Genomic DNA, 16188 nt, shown 5'->3' with positions numbered 1-16188 from the left:
TTCACATGCCATTAATTTCAAGAGTAAGTTACCCGAGTGAATTGTTAATTTCAAGAGTGAAATTGAAATTTGTTAGCAGTGTAGAATTGCTCATCTCTGTGCTTCATGTGTCCTGCAACTGAATTTGACCAAGCTGTGGGACTGAGGTGTTCTTTCTGTTTACAAAAATGGTATTAATATTGTGGCATTGTTTGCTCAACCACCCCACAGAGCATCACTTTGGATCTTCAGGAATGACACTGAATGAACGCTTTACCAAATACCTAAAGAAAGGAATGGAACAGGATGCAGCTAAAAACAAAAAGAGCCCTGAAATTCACAGGTTGGTGGCAATGCAGTGGGATTTCGGGTTTCCTTCTCTTAAACTGGAATTCCGGAATAATTCAAGAACAGGAGAGAATGGGCGGATCTCTACCTAGTTAAAAAAGTCATGCAGTATGGCTTGCATATTAGAGTTGTGTCTAGTCTCCTACCCAGCCTTTAACAAGACAGACTAAGGAAGGTAGTGATAAAATCCTTGAAGGACAGAAGTGATGTCTTAGTGGAAGAGGAGAGGGGGATGTCTTAGTCTATCACTTGAATTCCTTACATTTTAGACTTGATATCTTTTAGATGGACTTGCAGCAGCTTGCTAGTGTTAATTGGTAAGCATATGGGAATATGAAAGCTTAAATAAATAATGATCATGTATCATTTATAGGCATTTTCATAATGCTATAAAGTTTTGGTTTTAAAAAGACTTGCATTTATGTTTTACCATGTTGTGTTCTTCCTTATATTTTTCTCAGTCCTTTTGTCTACAGCTGAAAGAGTGCTTGGACAGTTATTTATTGAAAAATAGCTTGACATCAACAGACCTGCTCATGAATCCTAAGCTGCTGTAAAGCAGCTTCAGCAAAAATGGAAAAAATGAGGAGTTTTAAATAGATTTGGAAACATCGGAGTGTCTGCTTTTAAGTGACGTTTAATGTAAAAACTTAATCCTGTTTGTAAGATGACTCTTATCTTTCTTTTAGGAGGATAGATATTTCTCCCAGTACTTTTAGAAAACATGGATTCTCTCAAGAGGAATCGAAAAGCTCCAGAGATCCTGGCTTCAAGGTGAACTGTTACTCTGATTAGTTTAATTCAACAAAATGAGTGCATTGGGCATGAACTTAACAGTGATGTTTTTGTTTAAATTACTCTCTACTTAAGTTTGTGTTTTTCTTTTAAGGATGGGCATAATTCTAAAAATGAACTACAAAGGGTTAATTTTTATTAAAAATGTATCAACAACCTTTGTGAAGTGGTTAGACTATGGTAAATGACCCCAAAGTCAATTGAGGTGAGCTTGAGAAAAAAGAGAGGATTTTTGGAACAAGTGCCCATGATGAGAGAAGAGACTTTTTGTGATATTTTTCTGCTTGTAAGTATTATTAAATCAATTGTATACATGCGATATTTCCAACCATGTTTTCAAAAAGACATGCATGTCAAAAAGAGGAAAGTAAAACTAAATACTTATCTAAACAAGATACACTATTAAGCAGATTATAAATTTTGTTCTAACAACTTACTGTACCATTTCTGTTGATTGCTGTTACTTTAACATTCAGCACCTGTTTGAGTAGATCCAGACCATTTGGAATTTAGTGTGTTAGCTTTTCTGAGTAGATCAGTGTTAAGCCATCGCACGTACTGTAAACGATCATTAAAGTGGCTTAACTTAATGTTTGGGATTTTAAACTTTGTTTATTCACCTTCATACATATTTACGTTGAACGTTGAAGAGATTTTAAACAGTCCTGCTGAAACCTTACTTGTTTCATATTTGTTTTCGATTTTTTCCAAACACACTTGTGGCTTGACATGGACGATGGTGAGATGGATTTGATGGGCCTGAACTCTGAGCATCAGCTTGGCAGAGTGTATTATAAACGTGGTTTCCAAACAGCTCGCCAGCCTTCCGTGAAACAGACGTGCCCTCACAAACCCAAATAGGTGTTTGCTGTACCACATAAGGGAGCTGCTGCTGATTTTGTCACTTATCTGTCATCCATCGTGTTGGGAGCAGTTTTATTCTCAGAGTAGAAATTAAAGCTCTTTGCCTGGGGAAAGTAGAAGAGCAAAAAAAACCAAAAAACAAAAACAAAACGTCTGCTCCCACTCCTGCGTTATTTGACATTTTTATTTAAACAAAAAAGTTTTTAATAACTCATGTAAGTAAAAAATTTAATAGCTAGAGAATTACTAATCCTTTTGTATTTAATTCAAGACGATTAATCTGATTTATGTTGCATATCAAGTAATACAGTTCCCAAGATAAGTAAATGGAGTATAAATGTGTAAATGAAGTAGCAATCTCTGGACACAACTGTGGAGGCTGTATGTTGCTAGCAGCATTGTGTGCACAGGCTTCCCACTAAAGAACCGCTGTTAAATGTGTGTCAAAACCACAGCCACTGTCTGTTTGCTGCTCTTGTGTGCAGGCAGAGCAGAAGTTCATTGAAGAGTCATGGGTCTTAAAATATACACAGTAACATAACTTCATGTTTTCTAGAGAAAATCATTTAAGCAGCAATTTCAATAGAACTCAAGATTTTTTTAGTTAGCTATTTAAAAGTAAAAATGTAGTTCTGGTTTTCATGCAGCTTTTTTTTCTTTGTGAAATGCTGGGTAGCTGGCATTAGTAGACTTGCTAGGCTTAAGTGGAGAAACACATGCCATCTGTGGTGACTTCTGGTCGAGGGGCAAGCAGTGCTATAGGTGATACCTGCCACAGAGCAAATCTTCTTGACAGATGTGTTAAAGATCAGTGGGATGCTGATATTCCTCCTAAGAACCTTGATCACTGCATTTTGGTGGCCTCTGTCTCTTAAAGCTTTGATTAGCAATCACTGTCTTAGCTCTTTGCCACTTGGAGACACCTTTTGCTTCTCAAGTTTTCAGACCTGGTGATTAAAAATTCCTTCCATGCTGCTAGATGGTATGTCAGCAGGGTAGTGAGCGTGCTGCTGTTCGGTGACAAGTGTCCACAGGCTGCTAGAACTGCAGCATGCCAAAAATGCCTGACACACAATCAGATGGATTAGATTTCCAAGCTGTTCTCATCTCACTGGCTGTGGTGTATACAATAAGTGTCAGCCTCTGTGTTTCTCCCTCCCTATTGCCAGGCTGTTCTAATGCTGTTTAAAAGAAATTAAAAGTTAAAAACAGTGCTCTTGATGTAGGAAAATTGAAATCTGTGCATTATTTTACATCTTAAAATGGATTGAGTATCGATTAGCATTCAGATAAATTCCTGTCCTCCAGAAGTCTGTGCAGTCAGTAGCAAAGTAATGGTGCTGAAGTGGTGCGCTGTAAATCTTTGTGTTAAACTCTCTCCTTCCCTGCTCTTGTAGGCTGAAGGGAAATATAAGGACGACCCTGTTGACCTGCGCCTTGATATCGAACGCCGTAAAAAACATAAGGAAAGAGATCTTAAACGCGATAAATCCAGAGAATCAGTGGACTCGAGAGATTCAAGTCACTCAAGGGAAAGATCAACTGAGAAAACGGAGAAATCTCACAAAGGCTCAAAGAAAAAGTATGTAGGAAACCTAATAGCCATTTCCTTCTGCATTTCATATTTCTACTATTAAAGTTGGAGACAACATCACGTATATATAGTTGTACACCTGTTGACATAACTGCTGCAGTGGCGTGAATTATTCCTCTGCGTGTCTTCTCGATACCATTATATCTGTCTGAAACGATAAATAACTGTTAAAGGTAAATGAGAAGGCTTCGTATGTCAGAATGGGTGAGTCACTTTTTCTTCTTGTTCCAGTTACAGAAAAAACAGCAATGTTTAAATGACTTCTTTAGGTTTAATCCTTTTCTATTAGCATATTTTTACCATTTGACTAAAACTGTATTTGTAAATGAATGCCTTCCTCCTAGAAAGGAGACCTAGAGGAGAAGAGAATACTACTGGTGTCAAATTCATGCTTATCTCATAGTTGGAGGTAGAAACACCTTAAAAGCAGCAAGGTTGTGACAGAGAAGGCTTGGGACCTGTTAGATCTGCATGTTGTAGCTGATCTTGAGTTGTTAATATGGCTTTTCTTTTTCATAGTAGGAGAATGAAAGCATTGCATTGATAGGGGAGTAATAAATAAATCTATAGCAAGCAGGTTACTACTAAGTTCTTAACCCTGTGGTGTCCCCCTGACTCTCATTTCCTATCACTGAAACAGGAAACACCGAAGGGTGCGTGAGAGATCCAGATCCAGCTCATCATCCTCACGATCCTCTCATTCAGTCAAAGCAGAGGAATATCCAGAGGAGACTGAGGAGAGAGAGGAAAGCTCCACAGGCTTTGACAAGTCCCGGCTGGGGACTAAAGAATTCACAGGTCCAAATGAGAGAGGAAGAGCTAGAGGGACCTTTGTAAGTATCCCACCCCGAGTACCAATTGCTAAAGCAGTCAAAAAGCAGCTACTGTGAATTGCTCTTCCACAATTAAAGCATACGGTAAGGGAGAAGCCCCAAAGGTGTGGTCTGGCTGTGGATGATGAGCCAGAATGTGATCACTCCGTATCTCAAGCACTAACCAGGGTGTTGACAATGTAGCCTGGGTGGTTGAACTCGAGCTGTATGGAGCAGAATCAAGCCCAGAAGCTTTTGCTCATTAGTAATTGCTGAGCAGCCCTGATGGGCAGTGTAATGTGCATCAGTTGGTTTGGGTTAGGCTACCAAAATGACTCATCTGGTCATAACCCTGCTTATTGTTTGCAGTTTCTGTGCCTTAGTTACATACAAGTCTTACAGCTTGGTGCCCCTGAAGTCAGCAAGCAGCTGGGGGGGCACTGCCACCACAAGCTTTTTATTTTTCTCCCGTGTTTTGCTGTTACAGCAGTTCAGAGCAAGGGGGAGAGGATGGGGCAGAGGCAACTTTTCAGGAAACAACAACAGCAACAGCGGTGGCAACAATGACTTCCAGAAGAGAAACAGAGATGAGGAGTGGGATCCAGAGTACACACCCAAGAGCAAGAAGTACTACCTGGTATGTGTCTGAAGCACTAAAACGTGCATAAATCCTCCAGGTATATCTGGCTTAAACGTTTCTAATCCACCAGTTTACAGCTTCATGTGCTGCTTCCTCACCAGAAGCTTATGGCTCACCACTAGAGTTTGTTACTGTTCATTTGAGAACGGTTGGCCAGTAAGTGAAATGAAATCCTGAAGGCTGGTTAAAGACCCCGTGTTTCACAGTAGTGCAGAAAAGGCAGCTTAAATCTGTTAGACTGTGTTGCAGATGGCCTGCACTTCTTGGGTCTTCCATCCCTGTTTGGAGTTCAGCTTCTGGATGGGTTAGCACTGTTCCTTTTTACTGCTGATAGGTCTGCCATACTACCAGTCGTTTATCTGGGAGAATCCTGTCTGAATGACCCTTCTTTGAAAAAGGGAAAGTTTAAACACACAAACTTATTTTTCTCTTCCTGATTTGGGGCACCTGAGTCTTTTCATTAAATAACTCTGTGTTTCAGTCCTGCAGCTCAAACAAGAAAGCCTTGATCTTACCTTACTTCATTTTTTCTGACCTTGTTGAAGGTAGAAATGTAACTTGTTTTGGTGTCCAGTCTCTAGCCTGCACTTTATGTACAGAAATGGATCAGTTTGATCCCAGCAGCGTGGTTCATAGCAGCCTGTACCAATTGCAGTGATGGGTTGCTATGCACAAAGAGAGCCTGTGTGGCATTTGTGCATTCCTGCCTTCATCTGCTGTTTTCATCCCCCAAACAAGCCAGTACTTGTGTTTAGAGGGCAGTACTCACTGTGGCATAAATCTGGTTGGTGCTGCAGGGCTGATATCACCAGGCAGTGTTATCCTGCTCCTCTCACACCGGGAGCAGTCAGTCTGTGTCAGCTGCTGTCATTGCTTTTTCCCCGTGCAGCACGATGATCGGGAGGGCGAAGGTGCGGAGAAGTGGGTGAACAGAGGCCGTGGTCGGGGTGCCTTCCCCCGGGGACGAGGTCGCTTCATGTTCAGGAAGTCGAGCACCAGCCCCAAGTGGGCTCACGACAAATTCAGTGGTGAAGAAGGAGAAATCGAGGATGACGAAAGCGGAACAGAAAACAGAGAGGAAAAGGACAACTTGCAGTCAACGACTGAGTAGCTGCGGTCTGCATGTTCCCGGGGAGCCCTGGCAGGAGTGGAGGGGTTCAGCATGCTGGTGATGGAGATTGTCAGGGCGAGCCTGAAGAGCTGAGCAGAGCCCCAGAGAGGAGCTCGGAAATAATCCCGAAGTTAACTGCATTTTCAGAGTTCAGCCTCCCTAAGTGTGGACTAGAACTGATAAATCATATATGCTTGGATCCGCTCATGGAGTATTCCTTCCCAAAGACTTACCTTCTGGACTGAATAAGGTCAAGTACTGGGTGAGATCCTAGATTTTCTCTCTTGTCTGTGACCTTATTGAATGGTCGGTTAATTTTTTTTTTTTTGGTAACAGGCTTTGAAGACGATGTGGATTTCGGTTTGTGCCCATCTTAACCCAGTAGTCTTGACACTTTTTTTGTTTCTCTTTTATAATTTGAAATAGCAAAGGTCGGGATTAACTCGCCAGTTCAAATTTTTCTCCCCTATTGTGTATTCAATTTTTTAAATTCATACTTACTTATTTTAGGCCTTTACGTATGTAGTAACATCAATTAAATGATAATTTTTGGAAACTATTTTTGGTTCTTATAAATAAGAAACAATGAAGCATGTGAATAAACATCTAAATGTTAACTTGTTGGGACCAAACTGCTATGATTTTTTTAAGAACTTTTTTTATGTAACAGTTGTTTTAGGGCCTTTTAAAACCAATTGTTTTCCTTTTATGTTGAAAGTTAAGGAAATTAGCATGGTTTTAAAAAAAAAAAAAATTACACCCTACTTTTCATCACTGTTTGTGTACAGTGTTAGGCCTGGTGTGTGCTGGAGCCCCAAACTGCTTGTAGGCATTTTGTGTATCCTCTTTGCAGCTGGTTGTGAACTCGAGTGCTCTTTCCAAGGTAACATAGTTTTCTAAGAAACTTCAGAATTCTACTAGGTTTAAAAAAAAAATATAAAAGGAAAGATGAGAATTTTTCAGTATTTTTTATTAATCTTTTTATAAAAAACAAAAGGCAAACCCCTCCTGTGCTGGCTAAGGATGGCCGTTACCATGCATTTCTTTTTATCTTCTACTTTAAACAAAAAAAAAAAAGAAAAAGAAGTACTCTGAAGAAGTTTGCAGACAGTTGTGGCTGGGTCAGTGAGCCTTGGTAGCAGGAGAGGCATGTCCACGCACCGACGCTGAGTGTGCACGTGCTGTAAAGACACCGCTCCCTCTCCCTGTCCTCACCACCTCTGCCTTCCCTCCCCCAGGATTGCTGTGCTCATCCCCCCACACACACCAACTAGAGTTTGGTTTGTTTTGACTTGAACAGTTCCTGTTTAGCAACCCCCCCTCGAGTTTGTTTATGCAAATAAAATACAATAAAATGAGTAGTAGGTGTAACTCTGCTTTGTTTTGTGGTCTCAGTCTGGGGCTCCCTCTGCCACCAGCCATTTGCCTTCCCAATTAACTGGTGGAGCCGAGAGAAGCGAAGGGCTTTGGCCAGCCTCAGGGTGGAGCTGCAGAAGTTGCTGGGAAGAGCAGCTTTAAAACATGGTCCCAGAGGAGAAATTGGCCTAGACAGCACTAATGAACAGCAGTAAGGAAAGAGGAAGCTCAGGCTGGGGCCTGTGGGGCTGCCCCACTGCTGAAAAGCAGCAGTTGCAAGCAGTTACTCCCAGCCTAACACTCGAGGTTCCCGTTTTATACAGCTCTCCAGCAAGCGAACTTTGCACGTGGAAGTGGAAAATCTCATTGCAACAGCTGAGGGCAGGAGCAGATCCCTGGAGTTGGTGGCGACAGCTCTTCCTGCAGCTCCTGGCCCTGGCTGTGCCCTGGTAGGTGCTGGAACCTGGCACGTGGGTGTTTTGTGCCATCAGCCTGACCCCCCTTTTTAAGGTAGTAGCTAAAAGCCAATTTGTGTGTGTGCTGCTGTTAGTTGTCCCTTGGGAGCAGCAAAACAAGCAGCTCAGCCCTGGCCAAGACTCTGGAGGCTGTGACAAAGCTGCTGCCTTCCTGCTGCCTTCCAACTGCACTCAGCTCCTTCCTGAAGGGCCCTGAGGATTTTCCCTGTGCCACGAGGGCAGGGGCTGAAGCCCCTCAGCCCCGCAGAGCAGTGGGGGCTGCTCTGTGCTCTGCACTTCTCGCCCTTCTTTCCTTGGTGGAATCTCATCTGCCCACCCAACATCCATCTCGGACAGGCAGGGAGGAGCCCGAGGGCTTTGTTTCCGAGCCACCTCTCCCCAGAGCAGCCACCGCCTGTTAGCAGAAGTGGCGTGGGAGAAGGAAGCGAGTGATGAAGCTACAAAGCCACAAGCTGACTGCAGGGGCTGCACGTAACAGCCACAGCCACCTCCCAAACTGAACTCACCGACGATCCCACCTCCTGCCACCCCTGTTCCATGCCAGCACAACCCCTGGAAGCTTGGCAGCTGCTGATTTACAAAGCCACTCGTTGCTGTGACGTTCGGTACAGGTTTTGCTATTGCTGTCACCAAGGAAGGCAACAGCTCGCTGTGTTTGGGCAAGTTGGGGTGATGGTTAGGGGTCTGGGATGAGTTCAGGGGTCTGCCTGCACTGCAGAGGGGCATTCCCAGTGTGAGGTGTTCAGAGGGGTGTGGGTTAATGCCTCGTGTTTCCCTCCCTGCTTGAAATGGAGCCCTTGTGCCAACGCGGACAGAAGCTGCCCTGTGTTCACTGCTCCTCCAGCCTCACCGGGCAAACCCAGGGGCGAGACCACACATCCCGCGTGGTGCTGCTCCTCGGCCAGCTGCAAACAAGCCTCTCCTTTCACTTCCCTTCAGCATTACCCATTCAAAGGGATTTTAAAGGAGCATTCACCTGGCGGGGCCGGGAGCAGTGGGGAGCCCTCGGCCCCGCTGCCCCTTTCCGGCCGTTGCGCTCCGCAGCGGGGCTCCAGCCCACGAGCCTCGTGCGCTTGTGGTTTGTGGGTTTTGGCCCCTCTGTGGTTTGGCTTTCACTTCCCCCTCCCTGCTGAAGTTACAGGGAGAGCCGCGAGGCGTCGAGGTGCTGTAGGGGCGCGCGGAGCCTCCTGTCCTCGCCGTGGGACCGGGTCGGCTGCGGGGGGCACAGGCAGCTCAGGTAGGGGCAGGCAGGTCCCTGCTGGGCTGGGGGACAAATCCTCTGTCTGCAGTGACAGATGGAGCTGGTTCCTTCTGCTCGTCAGCTAAATGAGCCCCGCAGCCCCAGCCCTGTGCATGCAGGGGGGCGGTGGTGGGAGGCTTGGGGCCTCCAGCACTGCTGGGAAGCGTTAGGGGAGCCCACGGGGCTGGGGCCGGGGCAGGACAGCCCCGTGGTTTTACCTCCTGCTCCCTTCCTCTCCCCGACCCTTTCCACACGATGGTTTCCTGACTTCTCTGTGGCTGCCTCACACCATCCTGCTGCTTCAGACCCCCAAGACCCTCCCAGCACCACGGGAGCGAGCGGGGACACAGCTCCCACCAGGGGACCCCAACCCAGGGCCGCGGCCCTGGGGTCCCCGTCCCTTCCTCACCCCAACACCGAGGTCACGGCGCTGGGGAGCAGCTGCCCAGACCCTCCCTGGTGCCACAGGAGGGTGGGGGGCTCCACGCTGGGGATTTGGGGGGGTTTGGAAATGGCTTGGAGCTGCCTGGGCTGGCCCCAACCCCATTTGGGGCAGGGGGAGATGGATCCCTTGCGCCCCAGCGGGGTTTTCTCCTGCAGGAAGAGCCGCAGCGCCCAGCACCCCTCCTGCCCCCCGGAGCTGGGGGTTGCTGCAGGTGCAGGGACCTGGGGAGGAGCTGGGGGCTGCAGCATCCCGGTGAGCCCCCTCCTGGAGCCACAGCTCTGCCAGGAGCTGTTCATCTGCACCCTGGAGCTGCCGCTGTGGAGGGGAGATGTCACCCGGGTCCCCTGCAAGGTGAGGCGATGCCACCCCAGCACACGGCATCCCGTGAGCCTGGCCATGGTGGATTTTGGGCCCTGGGCATCTCCACATTGCCAGGGGGGTGGCAGCAGTGGGGCCGGTGGGAAGATGCGGGGCAGGAGGAGCCCCCCACGGGGTGCCAGGGATGCGGCGTGGCCCAGCACCGCGGTGCTCAGCGCTTCGACTTCCTTCCCCGCGCGGAGCCGATTTCCTCCAGCGTCACGTGCACGGCGCGGGGCCGGGGCGGCCGGGGGGAGCCTGGCACGGCGCCGAGCGGCACAGCCTGGGGGGCAGCCCCGTGCCAGCAGGTAGGATGGCAAAACCATGGCCCTGCGCCCATCCCGGTGGCAGCTTCGGGCCCAACCAGCTCCAAACTGCTGGGAGCGACGGTGCCGGGGCCTGGAGAGCATCTCCTGTGCCATCAGGGCTGGGCGCCCTCGTCCCCATCCTGGTGGCCCCGCACGTGGCTTGTGGCTGCAGCAGCCTCGGGGTGGACAAAGCCCAGGGGTGGTTTTCATGCCCACGAGGCCGCAGAACCGAGCGATGCGCTGGTGGCGGCGGGGACCCGGTGGCCACAGGGCTACCGGCCCGTGATGGGGACGGGGTGGCTCATGGGCATGTGCTGGTGGCCTGGTGCCCCGTGTCCACCCCGGGCTGGGTGCAGGGGGGGTGCTGGCACCCCATAGATGGTGGTGGTGGGGCCGGCATCCTGCCCGTGCCGGCGCCCTGGGGGAGGCGCAGGTCTGCGGCGCGCAGAGGAAGCGCCACGAGCGCAGCCACAGCGGGAGCGGGGCTGGGTGCGGGGCTGGGGGGGGCTGGGGGGGGATTGGGGTGGGTTGGGGCTGCCCCTGGGTTGGCACAGGGGGCTCTGGGCACGCGGTGGGACGGGGACCACCATGGGGCTGCTTGGGTCCCGCTGAGCATCGCTGCCGGTCCCGGCAGACCTCGGGGTGGTGGCGGGGAGAGGCGTGCGCCCGGGGTACCCTGGGGGGGTCTCCCCCTCCCCCTGCCCCTGGATGGCTCCTCGCCTCCAGCCACGGCTCTGCTCATGGGGCCGAGCCCCTGTTGCTTGCAGGAATGGGATTTAGGGACTTGGGTGGGGTCCAGGGATGTGGTGGCACCTGGAGACCACATCCTGGTGGGGACGGGGCCTGTCCTGCACCAGCCAAGGGTCCCTGGGAGAGGGGTCGGTAACCAGGACCCTTCCCCAGCACCCGATGAGCCCCCGTGCTCCCCCGGCAGCCTGAGCCAGCGAGGGACCGGCCTGGCCACCAGCAACAGCACAGGGGTGAGAACTGGGCAGGGGAACGAGGGAGGGGACAGGGATGGGGATGGGGACAGGGATAGGGCCGGGCAGGGCCCCTTGCGCAGGGCAGGACCCCCCCAAGCTGGGGGCAGGTCCCCGTGCCCGGGCAGCGCGGTGCTGGGGCTCCCTGCAGGAAACGCTTCCTGCCCCAGTCTCACCCAGTCTCACCCCGTTCCCCATACTGGTCCCAGCCCCGCCGCTCACCCCCTGCTCTCCCCAGCGAGGATGGAGCCGCCCAAGCCGCCCCCCAGCAAGAGGATGGCTCCTGCGCCCCCCGTCCCAGCCAAAACCAAACCGGCACTGGGGCTGCCGAGCAAGTAAGCCACACGCAGCCCCCATGGGGTGTTTGGGGCTGCCCTGAAGTGCCCCGCACAGAGCCGTGCCCACGCTCAGCAGCTCCCCGTGGGCACCCCACGGCCGTGCCACCTCACTGCCCCCTGCCACCCCCAGGCCCAGCAGCCCCCAGCCCAGCGCCTCGGCTGAACTGGAGCGGGGCAGAGCCGCAGACCCAGGTAGGGCCAGGCTGGGAGCTGCCAGCGCGGGGTCCTGGGGCCGTGCCCTCCTTTCACACCTTCCCTTTCGCAGACGCCGACGGCTTCAGCGCCCTGCAGGTGACCACGGCCAAGCTGAGCCACCCCACGGCCACGCGCCCCCGGGTGCCGGGCCAGCGGCCGCCCAGCATGGCCTGGGGGGGTTTGGGGCCGCCCTGTGCCGGGCTCTGCCCCCCTCTCCCCCCCGCAGCGCAGAGCCCGGAGCAGCGGCTGGCCCTGGAGGACCTGAAGGCTGAGGTGCGGTCCCTGCACATCCTCGTGGACCTGATGCGAGGCCAACACCTGTGAGTGGGGATGGGGATTATGGGGAGGGGCGGCCGACCCTAAAAAGGGTCCCTGAGGGTCTCCAGGAGCTCCCTGCTGGGCACGGCCCCACCTGAGCCACCCCCGTGGCCTCGCAGGAGGGACCTGGAGGACGTGAGGCTGGAGCTGCAGCACGAGCGGGCCAGGCGCGAGGCGCTGCAGGTGAGCCCCCCATGGCCGTGGGACACGAGGACCCCCCCAGTGTCCCACCGACCCCCCTGCTCCCCATCTCGTCCCTGCAGGCGGAGATCGAGCGGGTGAGGAAGGCGCTGCCCTGCTAGCGGGGGCTGAGCGGGGACCCCCAAAGCACCCCCAGCCCCAGGAGCACCCCCAGCCCCGGAGTGGGGCTGCGCTGACACGGACACGAGGGGTCCCTGCACTCGGGCACCGCTCGCTGCAGCTCTGAGGCCATGCAGCAGCCCCTTCTTTGTTAAAAATACCGGGTAAAATAAACTATTTTGGGTACGGAGTGCTGCAGGGGTCCCATTTAGGGTCTGGGCTGATCCTGCTGTGGCACACGGGGGTCCCACGGGGGTCCCATGAGGGTCCCCAGAGCCATCCCGGCTGCAGCCTGAGCTGCGCCAAGGCTGAGCACCGGTGCTGGGAGCGGACGTGCCGGGAGTCACGGGCTGGGCTGCGCCGAGACCAGTGGCCAGACTGGGGTGGGCTCAGCCCCCTGGAGCCCCCCACAGCCCCCCACAGCCCCCCAGCCTCATCCCCAGCCCGGGTGCTGAGCCGGGATGCGCCGCGGGGCTGGGGCAGCGCCTCCTCCTCTTCCTCCTCCATCTGCTGCCCCCGCACCGTTTCCCAGCCCCCCGGCACATTTTGGCCTCACGCCACTGGCGTGGGGCCTGGAGAACATCTGGAAAACATCTGGATCCTGCTGCCGGCGCGGGGACGGGCCTGGGAAGGAGCTATTTTTATAAAGCTGCCGGGGAGGGGGGCAGCGGGGACCGGCCCCGCACCCCTGCACGGGGCTGGGATGGGGTCTGCAGCGTGGGCAGGATGCGGCCACGGCCCCGGGGGAGCGCGAGGAGCCCCCAGAGCCCAGCTGGGAAACATCCGGCACGGCGCTGGGGCAGGGGCCGGGCGGTGCCGGAAAGGCCGGCGGCTAAATTTAGTGGGAACTGAGCGGGGCCGGCGGGAGGGGAGCGCAGAGAGCCAGGGGCCGGACAGGGAACGGGAGGCAGGGGACAAAAGCACCGTGTTGGTGGGGAAGGACAGGACCCCGCGGAGAGCACGGGGGTACAGCCCGAGGGGACAGCGCAGAGACCGTGGGGCCAGCGGGCATGGTCTGCCATGTCCTTGTCCCTGTCCCTGTCCTTGTCCTTGTTCCTGTCCTTGTCCTTGTCCTCGTTTTTGTCCTTGTCCCCATCCCCGCAGGGTCCCAGGGCTGCTGACCTTTGCCAGCAGTCGTACCAATGGCTCAAAGTGCATCGTGTCCGCAGCGGCTGCGTGGTGGCAGAAGGGGGGGGGGTGAGAAAATGGTGCTGGGGGTGCTCCAAGGAGCTTCTCCACCCCATGGGCATCCAGCGGTCCCTCTGTGCTCCCCAATCCCGGCACCAAACCGCGCCCTACGCCGCTCTCAGCCCCCGGTGATGCCGCCGGCTCTCAGGGCACGGCATCGGCTGAGTTCCTGGGGAGGGGGCGAGGCTCTCCCCGTGCCCCCCGGCTGCACCATGCCGTGCTCAGTAGTAGTGCACGCGGCCCAGGGTGCCGGTGCCGGTGCCCAGGATGTCGGGCTGCCCGTTGCGCCAGATCTCGCGGATGATGCGCTCGCGCTCCTCCAGCCGCTGCGCCCGCTCCAGCTCCTCGGCCGAGGCGAAGACGTTGATGGGCAGCGCGCCGTCCCCGGGGCCGTGGCTCTCCAGAGGGATCTCGGTCACCGGCAGCAGCGACTCGGAGGCGGCGCGGTCGATGGTGTCCTCCTCCTCCTCGTCTTCATCGTCCTCATCGTCGTCGTCCTCGCTGAGGTCGGGCTGGGGCCGGGGCGGGTGGCGGGCGCGGGGCCGGCAGGAGATGCGCAGCACCAGCAGGCACAGGGTCAGCACCAGCCCGAAGCAGACGCCCAGCACGAAGTAGAGCCCGAAGCTCTCGGGGTTGGCTGCGGGGAGGGAAGGCGATGGGGCTGAGGGGACGTCCCCAGACCTCAACGGGGCCGTGGTGGCCCCGGGGTCCCCGCTGGGGATGTGCCCAAACCGGGGGCTGCGTGGCCTCACCTCGGATGTGCGCGTACGCGGCCATGCTGTTGCTCAGCAGCTCCATGTCCTGCTTGCGGCTCTCCATCGCGGCACCCGGCCGCGCTCAGGGGCTCTGCGGGCAGCACGTGCTGGGCATCTGCGGGACAGGGGCACGGGGCTGAGCCGGGGGGATCCCAGAGCCCCCACAATGGGCATGGCTCGGGGGGGACCACGGGGAGCAAAGAGGGGTGGAAGGGGAAGGGGCTCGTGGCTGGGGGTGCTGTATGGACAGGGCCAAGCCCCGGCGGAGCCGTCCTGTCCCGCCGCCCTCTGCTCTTCCTGCGGGGCCGGGCAGGATGTGGCCCCCCCACAACCCCCAGGACCCTGAGCCAAGCGGATCTGCTGCAGCGGGCCGGGCTTTCCGCCCCCTCCGCCCCAGGACACGGCACCGAGGGCTTCCTCGCCCCGTGGTGGTGTTTTGGGGGGATATGGGGCAGTGCCTTCCCCCCCCCCCCCACCCCTCCCAGCCCCGCCTGTTTGCTGTGGGGCCCTGGGCCAGGAGCGGGGCCAGCCCCCGCAGCACGGGGACAAGGACAGGGCTGGGGTGCAAAGGCCACGGCTCAGGTGAGCAGCACGGGGGTGGCACAGAGAGGGGCTGGGGTGAGCGCTGGCCCCACGCTGCGAGGGGAAAAGCCGACGATGATCCCATGGGAAATGTGGGGGGACAGGGACACCCCCAGGGCCCCAAGCAGCCGAGCACCAGCCCCTGTCCTCCCCCCTCCCAGTAGCTCCCCGTGATGCAGAGGGGGGCGGGAGGGGATGCAGCACCCGGGCCCTGGCAGAGGGAAGAGCTCATTTCCCAGAAACGTCTCCACGGAGAGAGGAATGAGGAAAGAAATGCAGAAAATGTGACACATCAGCAGAACCGTCCCTGGACAGGCCAGTGCTGCGGGGCCTCGATGCGCAGCGGGGCTGGGCCGGCCCTGCCGGTGGGGACACCCCCAAAATAGGGGATGGGCACCCATGGGCATGGAGGGGCAGGTCCGGGGCTGCGGTGGGCTTGGGGTGGCGGTGAGGCTGGGGACGGGCGCTGGGAGCAGGGGACAGGCGCTGGCCGGGTGCTGGGCTCCCTCCTGCGATGCCGCTGGGGCTGTTTTGGACCCCCCCGGGGCACTGGAGCTGCATCAGCCCCGGACACGCAGGCACAGCCCCAAACGCCGAGCCCTGCGTCCCCAAGCACCAAGCGCCGTGTCCCCAAGGGCCGAGCTCGATGTCCCCAAGCATGGATGGAGCCGAGCGGCTTCGAACCGTGCGTCCCCAAGCCCCAAGTCCCCAGGCACGGAGCCCGGCATCCCTCAGCCCTGTGACCCCCAAGCTCCGCGTCCCCAAGCCCCAAACCCCATGTCCCCAAGCCTGGTGTCCCCAAGCACCAAGCCAGGTGCCCAGAGCAAGTCTTCTGCCCTCAAACCCTGCGTCCCCAGGCACAACACCGGAGCACCTCGGCCAGGGGACAGCTCAGAGTGGTGTCACCCCACTGTGGCCATCAGCACCGGGCGGACACGGGGTGCGGGGACCCCTTGGGTGCCACCCCGAGACCCTTTCGTCCCCGCTCCCCAGGCCGTGGGGCCGGTACTCACCGGGACGGCGGGCGGCGGTGGGAGCCTGCTGCACTTTGACTGGAGCGAGGGAAGAGAGGGAAAGGTCTGTTTAGCATTAACAACAGGAAATCGTTCGCAGGAGGCTGGCGGTCAGCGCTCCCCGCCGGAGCCAATGGCAGCCCCGTCCCAACGCCGAGCGGGGCGCGGGGCCGAGGCTCGCCCGCTCCCCCGGG

The 16188-nt window shown here is 55.4% G+C and overlaps 3 protein-coding genes across 6 annotated transcripts in view; 2 read left to right on the top strand and 1 right to left on the bottom strand.

Moving 5' to 3' along the window:
• Positions 1-7501, top strand: part of THRAP3 (thyroid hormone receptor associated protein 3) — a 32515-nt gene extending 25014 nt beyond the window's left edge. For 3 of the 4 annotated variants that reach the window (XM_068657701.1, XM_068657702.1, XM_068657703.1), the window contains 6 exons: positions 211-322; positions 1017-1101; positions 3384-3568; positions 4221-4413; positions 4880-5029; positions 5922-7501. In XM_068657701.1, coding sequence (XP_068513802.1) covers positions 211-322; positions 1017-1101; positions 3384-3568; positions 4221-4413; positions 4880-5029; positions 5922-6143 — 947 coding nt within the window. In that variant the 3' untranslated portion in view covers positions 6144-7501. The remainder of the gene's footprint in view (positions 1-210; positions 323-1016; positions 1102-3383; positions 3569-4220; positions 4414-4879; positions 5030-5921) is intronic. The other variant, XM_068657704.1, reaches the window with a different exon arrangement.
• Positions 7502-10902: 3401 nt separating this feature from the next.
• Positions 10903-12646, top strand: LOC137842967 (uncharacterized). Its single transcript, XM_068657714.1, has 4 exons — positions 10903-11305; positions 11515-12158; positions 12276-12339; positions 12420-12646. The coding sequence occupies exons 1-4, from the start codon at positions 11066-11068 to the stop codon at positions 12456-12458; spliced, it is 987 nt and encodes a 328-aa protein (XP_068513815.1). The 5' UTR covers positions 10903-11065; the 3' UTR covers positions 12459-12646.
• Positions 12647-13363: 717 nt separating this feature from the next.
• Positions 13364-16153, bottom strand: EVA1B (eva-1 homolog B). The gene is made up of 3 exons (XM_068657718.1): positions 15995-16153; positions 14397-14514; positions 13364-14281 (listed from the first exon to the last, which is right to left on the bottom strand). Exons 2-3 carry the CDS (start codon positions 14461-14463, stop codon positions 13866-13868), a joined length of 483 nt encoding a protein of 160 aa, XP_068513819.1. The 5' UTR covers positions 14464-14514; positions 15995-16153; the 3' UTR covers positions 13364-13865.
• Positions 16154-16188: the final 35 nt, after the last annotated feature.

The sequence above is a fragment of the Anas acuta genome, chromosome 21 (assembly GCF_963932015.1).
Source record: "Anas acuta chromosome 21, bAnaAcu1.1, whole genome shotgun sequence".
Taxonomy (NCBI): Eukaryota; Metazoa; Chordata; class Aves; order Anseriformes; family Anatidae; genus Anas; species Anas acuta.
The sequence above is the reverse complement of the archived record's forward strand: the minus strand, read 5'-3'. Positions and strand labels throughout refer to the sequence as shown.